Source organism: Balaenoptera musculus, chromosome 1, assembly GCF_009873245.2.
Source record: "Balaenoptera musculus isolate JJ_BM4_2016_0621 chromosome 1, mBalMus1.pri.v3, whole genome shotgun sequence".
NCBI lineage: Eukaryota > Metazoa > Chordata > Mammalia > Artiodactyla > Balaenopteridae > Balaenoptera > Balaenoptera musculus.
The window spans coordinates 75,215,914-75,231,527 of NC_045785.1; the positions used below are offsets into that span (position 1 = coordinate 75,215,914).

The 15,614-nt window shown below is 36.2% G+C and overlaps 1 protein-coding gene and 1 long non-coding RNA gene across 7 annotated transcripts in view; one reads left to right on the forward strand and one right to left on the reverse strand.

Moving 5' to 3' along the window:
- Positions 1 to 2,557, forward strand: part of LOC118881567 — a 60,319-nt gene extending 57,762 nt beyond the window's left edge. The window contains exon 6 of the long non-coding RNA XR_005016568.1: positions 481 to 2,557. This is a non-coding gene — a long non-coding RNA (uncharacterized LOC118881567). The remainder of the gene's footprint in view (positions 1 to 480) is intronic.
- The window catches only part of COL24A1 (collagen type XXIV alpha 1 chain), a 389,657-nt gene that overhangs the window by 16,402 nt on the left and 357,641 nt on the right, over positions 1 to 15,614 (reverse strand). For all 6 annotated transcript variants that reach the window (XM_036826641.1, XM_036826634.1, XM_036826651.1 and 3 more), the window contains 3 exons: positions 13,806 to 13,841; positions 9,097 to 9,132; positions 8,965 to 8,991 (listed from right to left, as the gene is read on the reverse strand). In XM_036826641.1, coding sequence (XP_036682536.1) covers positions 8,965 to 8,991; positions 9,097 to 9,132; positions 13,806 to 13,841 — 99 coding nt within the window. The remainder of the gene's footprint in view (positions 1 to 8,964; positions 8,992 to 9,096; positions 9,133 to 13,805; positions 13,842 to 15,614) is intronic.

A 15,614-nucleotide genomic window follows, 5' to 3' on the forward strand; every position in this document is an offset into this window, starting at 1 on the left:
AAATGACAGGCTCACTTCATTCATTTTCAAGAAAATATCTGCCAAATACTCATGTCTGAGTAACATTATCATTCTGTCAAGTAAAAATGGTGTTCCATGAAAAAAGCAGCTAGTTCAGTTTGCAACTGAAACAATTCCACAAGTGCTTTTATTTGAGGCAACCATTGTACTTCAATATGCAGAAATGCTTTATATGTTCTTCCATTTAATCACACAGAATATTAAAAAGATGTGTACTAAAGATTAGAGACTTAGGAGACAGCAAAAATGGTGGAATAATGACCTCCCAGAATTCTCTCTTCTATAAAAGCAATGAGAAAACTGGAAAAAAATGTTAAGAATGAAGTTTTTCAGAATTACAGAAATTAACAAAATGCTTGCAGCAACTGGGGAGCATTTATGAAAAATAGCTTAATTTCAGTAAGGGCAGTGAGCTTTGTAAAGCTTTAATCTGTCCTATTCCCATGCCTCTCTTTCCAGCTCTGTGGTAGCCTTGAAAACCAACAGCCTGCAATCGCAGTGAAAACAAGAAGCCTGGAACCCACAGGAGGGAGCAGAATGGGGCTGGAGTTGCTTCAAAGCCTCATTTCCAGTGAAATGTCATTATTTGACCTTTCTGGTGGTTCCCTTAAAGACTTGCAAGACTGTCTGTATTTTACCTGACTCAGAGCTCACTCAATGCAAAAAGTCTTTCCCAAGGAACATTAAAAAAAAATTTTAGATGGAATTGTTTAACTTTGTGGCTACTGGAAACATTAGAAAACAGTTGGGGCAAACAATAGGCTAAGAAAAGCTAGGGAATGAGATGTCCACAGAGATTCTAAAAAACTCTGACACATTCCTGGGAATCTAGAAGGCCATGTGCATGTATAGGGCTGTGCACATGATCAGGAAAAACACAAGAAGGCCCTAAGTTCTCTCTCTGGCTGACCTTTAGGCTCTGTGAAAATAGGAAATTAAAACTCGGGTATAGTTGTCAATTGCCTGGCTGAGCATTGAAGGGATGCTCCAACATGCTCACAGAGACCCTTGGCAAAAACTGGGAGACTTACTGGTTCTGGCATTTAAGGAAATCTCTCTCCAATCCTTAGCTGACCACTAAGCTAACTGAGTAGAGACTTTAGTGGTCACATATGTGAAAGAATACAGACTTTATACCTTTAGGAAAAGTCACTAAACAAACAACAAAAACAACAAATAGCAACAATAAACACTGAGGTTGGGGTGAAGAATTTGACTTCCAGAGATGCCATTTTATATTATTTAAAATGTCCAGTTTTCAAGAAAAAATGACAAGACATGCTGAGTAACATTAAAGTATGACCCCTATACATGGGAAAAAGCTAAGCAATCAATAGAAATAGAAATTGTCCCTGAGGAAGCCCAGATGTTGAACTTAGTAGACAAAACTTTAGCTATTTTAGGTATGTTCAAAGAACTAAAGTAAACCATGTCTACAGAACTAAAGGAAAGTACAAAAAAGATGTCTTACCAAATAAAAAATATAAAGAGGAAATTATAGAAAAGAACCAAGTAGAAGTTTTGTAGTTGAACAATAACTGAAATCAAAATTTACTAGAGAGGCTCAACTGTAGATTTCAGTAGATAGAAGAAAGAATCAGTGAACCTGAAAACAGTTTATTGAGATTATCCAGTCAGAGGCATATAAAGAAAAACGAAACAAAATGAACAGGCTCAGAGACGTACAGGACATCATAAAACATACCAATGCATGAATGATGGGAGTCTCAGAAGAGAAGAAGAGAGAAATAGGGGTAGAAAGAATATTTCAAAAAATAATGGCTGAAAATGTGCCAAATTTGATGAAAAACATTAATCTCCACATCCAAGAAGCTCGATGAATTCCCCTAGACACATCATAATCAAACTGTTGAAAGCTGAAGACAAAGAGAGAATCCTGAATGCAAAGAGAAGAGACTCATCAATCCAAGGGATGAGATTTTTTCATCAAAAACCATAAAGGTGAGAGGCAGTAGGATGACATATTCAGAGTGCTGAAGGAAAAAGACTGTCAACCAAAAATTCTATATCCAATAAAACTATCCTTCAAAAAGGAGGAAATAAGACATTCCCAGATAAACAAAAGCTGAGGCAATGTATCATTAGCAAACTTCCCTAGAAAAATAATAAAGGGAGTCCTTTGGACTGAAATAAAGGATACTAGGCAGAAACTTGAATCCACATGAAGAAATAAAGAGCACTGGTAAAGATAACTGTACAGGTAACTATAAAAGAGAGTGTAGATCCCAAACAGCCAAACAATCTTGAAAAAGGACAGCAAACTTGGAGGTCTCACACTTCACTTTCAAAACTTACTACAAAGCTACAGTAATCAAAACAGTGTGGTACTGGCATACAGACAGACATACAGACCAATGGAATAGAGTGCAGGAATAAACCCTCACATATATGGTTAAATAATTTTTTAGAAGGGTGCCAAGGCCATTCCCTAAGGAAGGAATAGTGTTGGGAAAATTTGATATCCATATGCAAAAGAATGAAGTTAGACTCTTACCTACATCATAAACAAAAATTAACTCCAAATGGATCAGATAATTAAATGTAAAACCTAAAACTATAAAACTCTTGAAGAAAATATATGGGAATTGCTTCATGACATTGGATTTGGCAGTGATTTCTTGGAGATGAAACCAAAAGCAAGGTAAAACAACAACAACAACAAAACCCTGATAAATTGGACTACATCAAAATTAAAGACTTCTGTGCAAAAATCAACAGAGTGAAAAGGCAGCCAAAGGAATGGGAGAAAATATTTGCAAATCATATATATGATAAGGGATTAACAATTAGAATGCATAAAGAACTATAACTCAACAACAACACAACAAAAATAAGCAACCCAATTCAAAAATGGGCAAAAGACATTTTTCCAAAGAAGATATGTAAGCCAGTTTCCCCAAAGAAGATACATATAAGCCAATGAGCACATGAAAAGATGCTCAACATCTGTAATCATTAAGGAAATGCAAGTCAAAACACAGTTATCTGCCACTTCACACCCATTAGGATGGCTGTTATCAAACAAGCAGAATACAAATGTGAGGGAGGATGTGGAGAAATTGGAACCCTGTGTACTATTGGTGGGAATGTGAAATGGTGTACCTGCTATGGAAAACGGTACAGCAATTCCTCATAAAATTAAACATAAAATTACCATATGATCCAGCAGTTTCACTTCTGGGTATATATGGAAATGAATTAAAGGCAGGGACTCTTTAATCCATTTGGAGTTTATTTTTGTGTATGGTGTTAGGTAGTGTTCTAATTTCAGTTTTTTACATGTAGCTGTCTAGTTTTCCCAGCACCACTTATTGAAGAGGCTGTCTTTTCTCCATTGTATGTTCTTGCCTCCTTTGTCATAAATTAGGTGGCCATTATGTGCGTGGGTTTATCTCTGGGCTTTCTATCCTGTACCATTGACCTATATTTCTGTTTTTGTGCCAGTACCATACTGTCTTTTTTTTTTTTTAATTAATTAATTAATTTTTGGCTGCATTGGGTCTTTGTTGCTCCTTGCAGGCTTTCTGTAGTTGCGGCGAGCGGGAGCTACTCTTTGTTGCGGTGCTTGGGCTTCTTATTGCGGTGGATTCTCTTGTTGCGGAGCATGGCCTCTAGGCACACAGGCTTCAGTAGTTGTGGCATGCGGGCTCAGTAGTTGTGGTTCACGGGCTCTAGAACGCAGGCTCAGTAGTTGTGGTGCACGGGCTTAGTGGTTCCACGCATGTGGGATCTTCCCAGACCAGGGCTCAATCCCCTGTCCCCTGCATTGGCAGGCGGATTCTTAACCACTGTGCCACCAGGAAAGCCCCATACTGTCTTGATTACTGTAGCTTTGTAGTATAGTTTGAAGTCAGGGAGCCTGATTTCTCCAGCTCCGTTTTTCTTTCTCAAGATTGCTTTGGCTATTCAGGGTCTTTTGTGTTTCCATACAAATTGTAAAATTTTTTGTTCTAATTCTGTGAAGAATGCCATTGGTAATTTGATAGGGATTGCACTGAATCTGTAGATTGCTTTGGGTAGTATAGTCATTTTCACAATATTGATTCTTCCAATCCAAGAACATGGTATATTTCCCCATCTGTTTATGTCATCTTTGATTTCTTTGATCAGTGTTTTATAGTTTTCTGAGTACAAGTCTTGCGCCAAATGTAAAATAGTTAGCTGGTGGTAAGCAGCAGCGTAGCACAGGGAGATCAGCTTGGTGCTTTGCGATGACCTAGAGGGGTGGGATAGGGAGGATGGGAGGAGGGCTCAAGAGGGAGGGGATATGTGGATGTATATATGCATATGGCTGATTCATTTTGTTGTGCAACAGGGGCTAGCTCAGTATTGTGAAGCGGTTATACTCCAATAAAGATATATTGAAAAAAAAAGGCAGGGACTCAAACAGATATTTGTACACCTATGTTTATAGCAGCATTATTCACAATAGCAAAAGGTGGAAGCAACCCAAGTGTCCATCTGGATAAACAAAATGTGGTATATACATACAATGGAAATTATTCAGCCTTAAAAAGGAAAGAAATTCTGACACATGCTACAACATGGATTAACCTTGAAGACATTATGCTAAGTGAAGAAAGCCAGACAAAAAAGTTCAAATACTATATGCTTCCACTTATAGGAGGTATCTAGAGTAGTCAAATTAATAGAGAGATAGAAAGTAGAATGGTAGGTTTTTAGGGACTGGGGAAGGGAGGAATGGGGAATTACTGTTTAATGGATCAGAGTTTCAGCCTTAGACGATGAAAAATGTTCTAGAGATGACTGGTGGTGATAGTTGCACAGCAGTGTGAATGTACTTAATGCTACTGAAGAGTACACTTAAAGATGGTTAAAATGATAAATTTTATGTATATTTTACCACAGTTAAAAATAATAAGTAAGTAAGTATGCTCATTATCCCTTACAGCTAACCATCCCACTTCTGGGAACAGGTCCTAGAGATATTCCACAAAATATGTATATGGACAAGACATGCATACTGTTTGTATTAGGAAAAAGATTGGAAACAACTTAAACACCCATGAATAGAGGACTGGATGGATGAATAAACTGTAGGATAGTCTTAATTGAAACGACCATGTTTCATTTTCTGTGAGAATGTGGCAATGAAGAATACAGTGACTTTTAGTAGATTAGTAGTGTAGCGTTTGGTACTAGATTCAAGCTAAGGTACTAGCAATTTTAACCACCAACAGTACAAATGTCAACTCAATGAAAAAGGCAGGGCTTTTTTCCCCCACGATAGGCATTAGAAAGAAAAGAATGTCACAAAACTTGGCTACTCATAAATTTTTTTATTCCTATAATTCCAGTGTATTCCCAAATCCTAGCTCAAGCCTGGCACATAGTAGGCATTCAATTTGCTGAATTTATTAATTTTTTCCCAAGGGTAGCCTTTAGGGAGGGCAGGCCCAGAGAGATGGTATTAAGATGATTTGCCTGGGAAGTCATTCAGCAACATCGAAGTGTCCCCACCTAAGTGTGAAACTCTCATTAGGTCCAATAAGGGAATCCAAAAGAAATAGCTTTCTCCATGTACTCTAGCTAGAGAGAACATATTCTCACATGAAAATCACTTAAGGTTTATAAAAACGTGCACCGAGAATAAGGAGTTATCAGGATTAGTGGGACAAATGAAGGAAATTAGGAGGATTCATTATACCTTGAGGGGATGTAATATTCACAGTTCCTTTCCAATTTATTTGAGTAAAATGCAGATCTAGTCTGGGCACCCCAGTACTTTAAGAAGTGTTATTTTCCAGCCATCTAAAATTTTAAGATCACTGGATGGTGAAAACATTTATGGGGTGGGAACTGATTTCAGGTCATGCACCCCTCCATGGTAGAGGCAATTGCTTGTTCTAGGGAACCAGGATGATACCCACAGCTGCTGCAACCTCTCAATTCACCAATCCAGGTTTCACAGCTGACCCATTAACTGGGATCATTAAGTTGAAAATTCCTTATCTCATTTAATGATTTTCAATTTTTATTATTTCCACTCCCCACATCTCTCACACACACACACACACACCCATCCTTTATCCCACCAACCATTTGTGGTTAACTTTGACATCCTGTTGTAATTTTTTTTTGGTCAGTTCCTAAATATCTTACCATGCGCACTGAGATCTGGTCATCACCCTGATAATATCCTCAAATTCAAAAGCACCATCAATATATATTCCTTTTCCTGAAACATTTCTCTTTAGCTATTCTACTTTAGGAACTTGAGCAAGTTACTTATAGGTCTTAAAAAGAGGGGGCTGGACTAGGTTAGAGGTTTTCAAACTTTTCTTATCTTGACCCATAGTAATAAATACATTTTTATATCATGATAAGGTTCACACAAACATATATTTAACTGAAAACTTTTACAAAACATATTTTTCCCTACTAGTGGTGATATACTTATTATGTTTTTTTTAAATTGAAGTATAGTTGATTTACAATGTTGTGTTAGTTTCAGATGTACAGCAAAATGATTGTTATACATATTATAATCTATATTTATATCTATATTTATCTATTATTTTTCAGATTCTTTCCCATTGTAGGTTATTACGAGATACTGAATATAGTTCTCTGTGCTGTACAGTAGGTCCTAGGGTGTTCTTTTTTCGTGCTTTTCTTAAAAATTGAGTAAAATTCACATAGCATAAAATTTACCATTTTAGTCATTTTAAAGTATCCAGTTTATTGCTCTGGTAGATTCACTGTGTTGTGCAACCATTACCACTATTTAATTTCACAACATTTTCTTCACCTCTAAAAGAAACCCTGTACCCATTAAACAGTCACTCCCTACATTTTTCTATTTTAATTTCATTTCAAAAGAATGCTGAGACTCACCATGTTGATCTTATGATCCATCAACTAATGAGTGACAATTCACAGTCCAAAATAATTACTAAATAATTACTAAGAAGACTTCTATCTCTAATTCTAATATGATCCTATTCCATTCTAGACATTATTTCCCTCCAAGTGAAGTCTTCTGGCTTGGAGGATTCCCACTGAAATTTTCTAAGAGTTGCAACTTTCCTGTTTGCATTTATTCATTCATTCAATAGACACTTCTTAAGGGCTTGAATGGAAAAGAGATACAGAACACATTGCTTACCTTCAGAGAGTTCACAGTCTAATACATGGAAATGGGCATGAAAATAAATGAGTATGAATGAAGAAGGGGAAGTGATCAGTTCTATCTTGCAGTGCAACGAGGGGATGGAATTAAGAGTTTCACAGAAGATACGATCATAGTTTGAGTCTAGAAGGAATATGTAGGTATTTTCTTATTGGCATGTAAACTTCTACTCTGAAAGTCTTTTTTTCAAGGCTACACTGCCACTTTCCTACAATGGTCTCTGCAAGTCCCAGAAAGACAGTATAAAGAAACTGGGTTTCATACTGGCCAGGAACAAGGAAGACAGAAAGGAGAGAAAGGGAAGAAGGAAACAAAGAAACTAATGTTAGTTGAGTACCTATAATGTGTCAAGCACATATACTTTTCATTTAATCCTCCTAATAATTCCTCAAAGTATATATTCTTATCCACATTTTTCTCAGAGCAAAAACCTCTCACATGTCCTAATTCATTTTGGCTGTAGAGGAACACATATAAACATTTTTCAAGTGAGAGAGGGATGTGGTGCCCCAAAATTTGGCACTTCAATGTGAAAATTTTCACTAAACAACACCTCTAATTTGCCAATGATATATGATCTTTTAGAACTTGTTCTTTATTAGGAAAGCAGCTATGATATATCAAAGTCATTATAAGGTGAGAAGGCAACTGATGAGGGTTTTTCTAACCCATGCATTGTGAGGATCCAGGAGGAAAGGAAGAACAGAGAAGTGTAGAATAAAGATTTAAAAAAGGACATGCCCACTGATGTTCATGCTAGGGAAGGTTTCAGTCCCCATCAGTCAGATGGCCAGAAAGGGGGAGTAATTTTAAAAAATCATAGAGAAACAGATGTCTTGTTTCCAAGGAGACCATCTTCCTGTGGCACTTTGCTTGAAAGTTATTCCTTGCCCTGATGAAAGGCTGAGGGGAATGAAGAGTTCCTGACCTGCTGGGAATGGACCACAGTGATCCACCAGGTAGAACTTTCAAAGATCCAAATGATACCAGAGAAGCATGTGGAAATAAGTAAGGCTTGGAAGGCATAGGACTGGCCATTTGTTTGGACAGTGTAGCCAACAGCGGATTTCCTTTAGGCAGGAAATCTGACCAAGGACCACTGCATTTGACCAGGATTCTGATTCTGCAGGAATGGGGCATGGGTGAGGTTGAAGATAGAAGAAGACCTCTTGTAGAAAGCAGGAAAACAAAGATATTACTGAGTAGGAGAGTGGATACAACGCATGAGAGAAACCAATCTTGGAACATTGAGGCCAGGAGATGATAGCTGATAATGAAGTAATGGAAGTATCACCTCAAAGATAGGAGTAGCAAGTTTTGGGTTGTGATCGGTCACGAGCAAATACATGAGAAGTCCCAGGGCTTCTATGGCCAGCAGCAACTGAGAAGAGTTCATGTAAAGCCAAAAAAGTGGATAACTCTGGTTGGCAAAAAAGAACATTTGAAAAAGGAGAGCTAGGACCCAGAAACAGGAAGAAATGGAGGGAGTTAGTATTTTGGAGCATTGATTATGTCAGACATTGTGCTGAGTACTTCTTATTTAAAACTCAAATCCACCCAAGAAAGTAAGAGATAACCATCCCCATTTTATAGACAAGAACTCTGAGGCTTGGATTTCAAGTTTTATTATAGTTGGGAAGACTGTATATCAGATTAACAAAAAGAACAGAGGTAGGCAATAGGGATACCTTTTAACAGGGAGTTAATAGAAGAAGCTTTAAAAAATTATCTTATACTAAGATAAAATAAACAAAACCAAGAAAACTTACTCTTGGGCCTGATGCTCCAGGTGGACCCTATAACATAAAAAGATTTTTAAAGTATTTATTAAGTAGATATCTCAAACCAAGCAGGCCATATAAGCATCAATGGTAAACAGATATAAATGTAAATAAACTCACTGGAGGCCCTGGTTGACCTCTCGGTCCTTGGGGACCCTAGAAGAAATGGAGACAAAGCACAATATGTATATACTATGCTTTTGGTTTGGTATAAACAAGATGACTAAGATTCAACTGCTATCATTGCCTTTTCATATGAGGCAAGTGATAGGATTCAAAGTTATTTTAGTATTTTGAAGTAATATGTTCTTGAACTCAGCTGTCACCCACATTCATCAACAAGCTGAATATATACTCTCATGTTTTGTTGATATTACTAGAAACTAAATTTATTCATTTTAATAAACTTATAAATGTAACATTTAAAAATGTTAATTCTATTTTTCCTGTTATTTCTATCTACCATCCAACTAATTGTAAAAAATGGAAACTTCAGTGTCCTTAGACATCTCCTTCTCCTTCAACATCCACCTATAATTTGATTACCCACTACTGTTGATTTGACCTCCAAATCTTCCCAAAATACTACTCCATCCTCACAGCAACTCTCTTAGTTTAGTGCTGATCATGTGCTATGGACTAAATGTTTGTGTCCCCTCCTACATGCATATATTGAAGCCCTAATCTCCAGTGTGATGATATTTAGAGGTGGGGTCTTTGGGAGCTAATTAAATCATGTGGAGCCTTTGTGAATGGTAGTGCCCTTATAGAAGAGACATGAGAGAGATGCTCTCTCTCTACCGTGTGAGGTCGTAGCAAGAAGGCAGCTAGCTATCTGCAAACCAGGTAGAGGACCCTCATTAGATATGGAATCTGTGAGCACCTTAATCTTGGATTCCCCAGTCTCCAGAACTATGAAAAATAAATGTTTGTTGTTTAAGCCATCCAGCCCACGGCAATTTGTTATAGGAGCCCCAGCCGACTAAGATATCATGCTGTGCCTGGACTCCTAATTTGACTTACTGACTTTATTCTCTCTACTATGGTAACTACATTCTACTTATAAAATGGAAATCTAATCATATCATTCTTTAATTAAAATCATTCAATGGCTTTTTACTGTTTAGTGGATAAAGTATAAACTTCTTTTCAGTGATAGATACCGCTTACTGAGAGCTCACTATGTGTCAAGCTGTGTGCTCATTTATTAAGAACTCACTGTATGCCAAGTTGTGTGCTATATTTATACTTTGCAGTTAAGAAAATGGAATGGCTAAGTAACCAGCAAGTAAAGGGCAGAGATAGGATTAAAATCCAAGTCAGTTAAATACAAAAGTATATGTTCTTAGTCAATATGCACCCCTGCCTCTTCTTCAAGGTCTGGGCCTTATTTCCACTTACTCTCCCCAACCCATTCTACACTCCATCTATAACCAACCACTTGCAGATCTCTGAATCGTCCAAATTCTTTCACACATGCATTCTCCCGCATGTGCTATTTCCTTGACCAGGAATGCTCCTCCTTACCTTTTCTGTCTATTTAATTCCCATTCCTCTTCCAATACTTCTTTAAAACTCTATACCAACCTTGCCACCTTCTTCTTCAACTAACCACTTCTGCATTCCATAGTACATAACAAATTGGAAAGTCCCTACAGACCTTTAAAAGTGTCTTAGTCATCCTCTCATTTTCTGGAACAGGAATAGTGCCTAATACATAGTAGGTGTTCAAAGATTGGTAACGAATGAATGAATAATGTTTAAATTAACTAGTATTGATTTAGAAATTAGAATAGTTGAAAGGTATATAGTAAAATGTGAAAAGTTATGCTGACATTTTTCAAAATGAAACAACAGTAATCACTGTTAAGAATGCTCAAAATTTAACATACTGGATGGTCAATTGAATGTTAAGACTACACTGAGTCAAATTCAGATTATGGTTAAAAGATGGCAAAGCAAAATTTATCTTCAACTGAGTTTTGAATAATGTTAATGCTATGTATGCTTGACGTAAGTATCTTTTATTGCCAAAGCTGTTGATTCTAAATGTACTGTGACAATAAGAACAAACAATACATAGTAACTTAAAAAGGATAGAGTACTCCAACACCGTGCCTGCTGGACATTTCTTAGTTTGCATGGTTTATGATTATAGGTTAAAGCAGAAAATGCATCAAACTTTTACCTCAGAAGTGGCATGATAAGTTAGAGAAATTTCATGTTGGAGACAGCCTTTTAAATATACAGAGGCTCAGAGTGAAATCGGCTATGTAAGTTTCTCCATTTTGGATCAGCATTTTAAAAATAAACAGTTGACATTTTACTCTACTTAGCATATTTCTGACATTTGCAAAATCTCACTGAAGGTTCAGTACAAAATATCTACCTTATCTTTGACTTTGAAAAAGGATTTTGTCATAGAAAGAAGAAACTATTTTTACTGAGTTCACTTCAGCTTGTTACCCAGAATGAGTCAGATCATCACAAATATGATAAAATGAAATACTTCAAACCAAACAAGACAGGACAGGACAACCCCAATGAAGCAAATGCATAGAATAAGGCCAAGTAAAACAAAATATTATTCCAACAATACAGTATTTATTAGTTCTTTTTTATTCTTCTACCTAACCCACCACTAAGGAAAAGTGATTCACTCTCTCTAGATATTATATAAACAAGCATATAAAGAAGGTTATCATACAGTTTATAATAAAACTACAATTGTCTATGTTAATTTCCTGTAGGGGAACCAAATTAATGTGAATGGTTATAGTGGTTATTTGGCTGTAGTGAAAGCACTACCTTTGAAAATAGACTGTCTCTCCATTTAATCCCACAATTTCCATATGATCCTTCAAAAGTAACATATTTTTTTTCATGAAATTTGAAAAATACTGGTAAGTGTATGTCCTTAAACCTGACTATTTTAGACTTTGCCTTTACATAAATGCAATCTTTAGTTTCCGGATCTTTACCTTAGGCTGGCTTATGTACAGAGAGCTTCCCTTTCCTCGTTCTTAAACTGAGAAGCTTGCACGGTACATGCTTAGCAGCGTCCCTGGTCTCTGCACGCTAGATGCCACTAGCAACCTTTCCCTTTTCTCCAGTTGTGACAACCAAAAATGTCTCCACACATTGCCAAATGTCTCCTGGGAGGGGGAGCAAAATGGCTCCTGGTTGAGAACCCCTGGTTTAGAGGGTTTAATTGGGAGTTTAGTAATATCAAATAAGATTTATTATTAGACAGTAATGTGATTAAGATGGAATGAGTGAATTCATGAGTTATCCCCTCTAAACCCTAGGGGATAACTGCATATCAGGAATCCATTCATGTGGAATCTGTATGTGGGCTGCTCTTAAAGTAGGTGAAGGATGTGTACATACCATCTTCCTTACCCAAGTTGCTCCTAACCCTTATTTTCTGAGAGGTACTATGATTAATAGAAAAGCACAATAGCATGGGATTTGGAAGATCTGGGCTCTGGTCTTATCTCTGTACCTAATTAGCTGCATGTCCTTGAGGGAGCTGCTGCACATTTGGATCTCAAATATCTCGAGTGTAACATAATAGGTTTGGTGAAGATAATCTCCAAGATTCACTTTAGAACTGTGATTTTCAAGCCTTTTATCATTTTTCTTCCTAATGTTTTGTATCTGGAGAAAGATGTGTACAAATAGGGAATTTTTTTCACATGAAATGCTTGTGACAGCCATTGTCATAGGCACTCGAGGCTTCCTAATCTTGATGGAGCTTATGTTCTAGCCACAGTACTTGGAGAGGATAGGTCAGGGAGGCAGTTGGAGACAGGTATGGAATATGGGTTAATTCCAAGCCTCCCTATTTTTTCTTTTCCCTTTCCACTCCTCCGGTGGAGGGGGGCGGGCGGATATAGCTTCACTGTGTGCAAACATCCTTGCTTCCTGTTAAGTAAGTCTGCTGAGAAAATATAAGGGACACATTGCTGCAAATTAAACACATCTATTTTAATACCCTTTGAGGATTCTTAGGCTATCTGAAATCACATAAATTTCCTTCCTCAGCAAACTAATATAACTATAATTTACTTATTCTGAGCCCCAAGCATACCCTATGGGGAAAAGCAAAGATCTCAGCTGTCAATATATAATATCATTACTTTTTAAGCAAGACTTTACTGCTATCTTCAAGTTTATTCCTATATGCCTTCTATACTTGGTTTCAATATCCCTCATTTCACTCCATGCATGCCCTCTGTTTATGACTGCTGCTTTAATAAGTTCTCCTGGGAAAGTGGCCCCTTTACAAAATATCTTCTTTAACTTGGAAGAATTGACATCCAAGAAAAATACGAAATAGTGCCAGTGTAAGCCATTTAGTCCTGAAAATGCTGTGTACCTTTTGCCCATCCTCTCACCATTGTTTCCAGTTGGCTGAAATATACAACTAATGATTTGCTTCTGCTTTGCAGCTCTCTTGGGTGCTGACTGGATCTAGTGGTATATATCTAAAGTGACTTGACAGTCCTCTTGTTCTGGCACTGGTGAAGGAGGCTCACACCTCCTCTCCCGATGCCTGACAAGGCAAATATTCGATTTCACTGATTTGGAAAGAATGTGACTGGCAGATTCTTAAACATGTTTAGGGCTTATCAGGTTTCACTGCAATATACCATGTAGGTTAGTTCTATATATAGGTTAGTTTTCTTCCTGAAAACTGTAATCTTATTTTCATTCCATAAGTATCAGGGACATAATAAAGAAAAAATCAAAAAAGGTCCTTGCTTTCATAGAGCTTATAACCTAGTGACCAGTGATACTATTACCACAAATTTAGTTAAACTTACAGTTTCACCTCTAAAGCCTTTTTCACCTCTGGGTCCCTGAAAGAAAAAAAAAATGTTAGTTTAGTGTTGTTGATAGTTATTTATCAAATGTAGTTGAGGCTGTATACAGAAACATGATAATTTCTGTTGGTTTTTTTCCTATCTAGCAAGACTTGTTTAGTTAAATTTATATAAATTCTGGTTTTCCTAAGTTAAGCAAAGCAAAACAAATACAATCTACTGACTCACCATGTCTGTTTTGCTATCCCTAGTTCCACCTTAAAGTGAGATAGGGTTATGCTACTTATTCATTCAATTAAGTCAAAACAGCTGATCTGACAATCAAAGGCAAAATAATTTAGAAAGAAAGTTAACAGGTTAAATTCTTCTAATATTTGTTTCTCTCAGCCTTTGAAAAACCCTGCTTCCAGGATGGTTTCCTCCTTCTCTTTTATCTTCTTTTTTTTTATTCCTCCTTCTGAGCTATATCCCATAAATTTTGATATGTTGTATATACATTTTCAGTCAGTTCAAAATATTTTCTAACTTTCTTTGAGACATTCTGGTCCTTGAATTATTTAGAAGTGTGAGGTTTAATTTTCAAATGTTTGGGGATTTTCCTATTATCTTTCTAGTTTATTGATTCTTAGTTTAATTCTGTTATGGCCAGAGGATATACCTTACATGACTTCTGTTATTTTAAGTTTAGTAAAATTTGTTTTATGATCTAAAATATGGTTTATTTCAGTGAATGTTCCACGTGCACTTGAAGACAATGTGAACTCTGCTGTTGCTGGATGGCACTACTGTTATTCCTGTTAATATTTTCATGTTCCTTGTGGAAATTGTGTATGTATTTTTTAATTAAAAAATGAGATACTACTACTCATCTTTTCTGTAACCTGAATTTGCACCTTCAAAATATTAATGCTTTTCTATATCAATCTACAATTCCCATATAACTATAATGCTTACCAGTATTTAAAAAACTATGATAATATTTTAAATGAATTGCCTATTAAAATTTTTTCTAATTTTTGTCATGATAAACAACACTGTGATAAATATCCTTGTACTCTTAAAAATTTTTGATAAAAATTGTCCTCCAGAAAGTTTGTTTGAAATTGCATTCACACTTGCAATATATGGGAGTGCATGTTTCTTCTGATACATGCTATGATGTACTATCAATTTTTGTTAATCTTGCAGGCTAAAAAAACTGTTTCATTATTATTCACTATTTATATTACTTCTTTTGTGTTTCCTATCTTGTCCTTAATTCATTTCAAACTACAATATCGACTTTAAAAAGCTGATTTTTAAGATATCTTTACAGAACTTTTTTTATGCCCTCCCCCACCTCCAATCCAGTATTAACAACGTGGTACATATCGCTTCATACTTTTTTTCTAATCAGATATTGACAAATGTATTTACATGTGTATGGGGTGATTGGTCATGTTTTATAACGTTGATATCATATACTCTTCTATGCATCATATTTTTCATGCTTAATAATACATCGTGAAACAATTGCAAGTCAGCCAAACTTGATACAAATAATTATTTTTAATAGTTGCATTAATATTCCACAAAGCGGATAGATCAGAGTTTACTCAACCATTCCTCTACAGATGAGCATTCATGTGATTTCATACTTTTTTTAATTTTTTTTTTTTGCCATTACGAACAGTGCTGTGAAAAAAAGCTTTGTAAAATTTCCCTAGTGTATTGGGTACTTTTATTTCTATGGGACAAATTCCTCAAAGTGGAACTGCTTGGTCATAGGGTATATGTACATATATTTTAACAAATACCTTTCCATAAAGG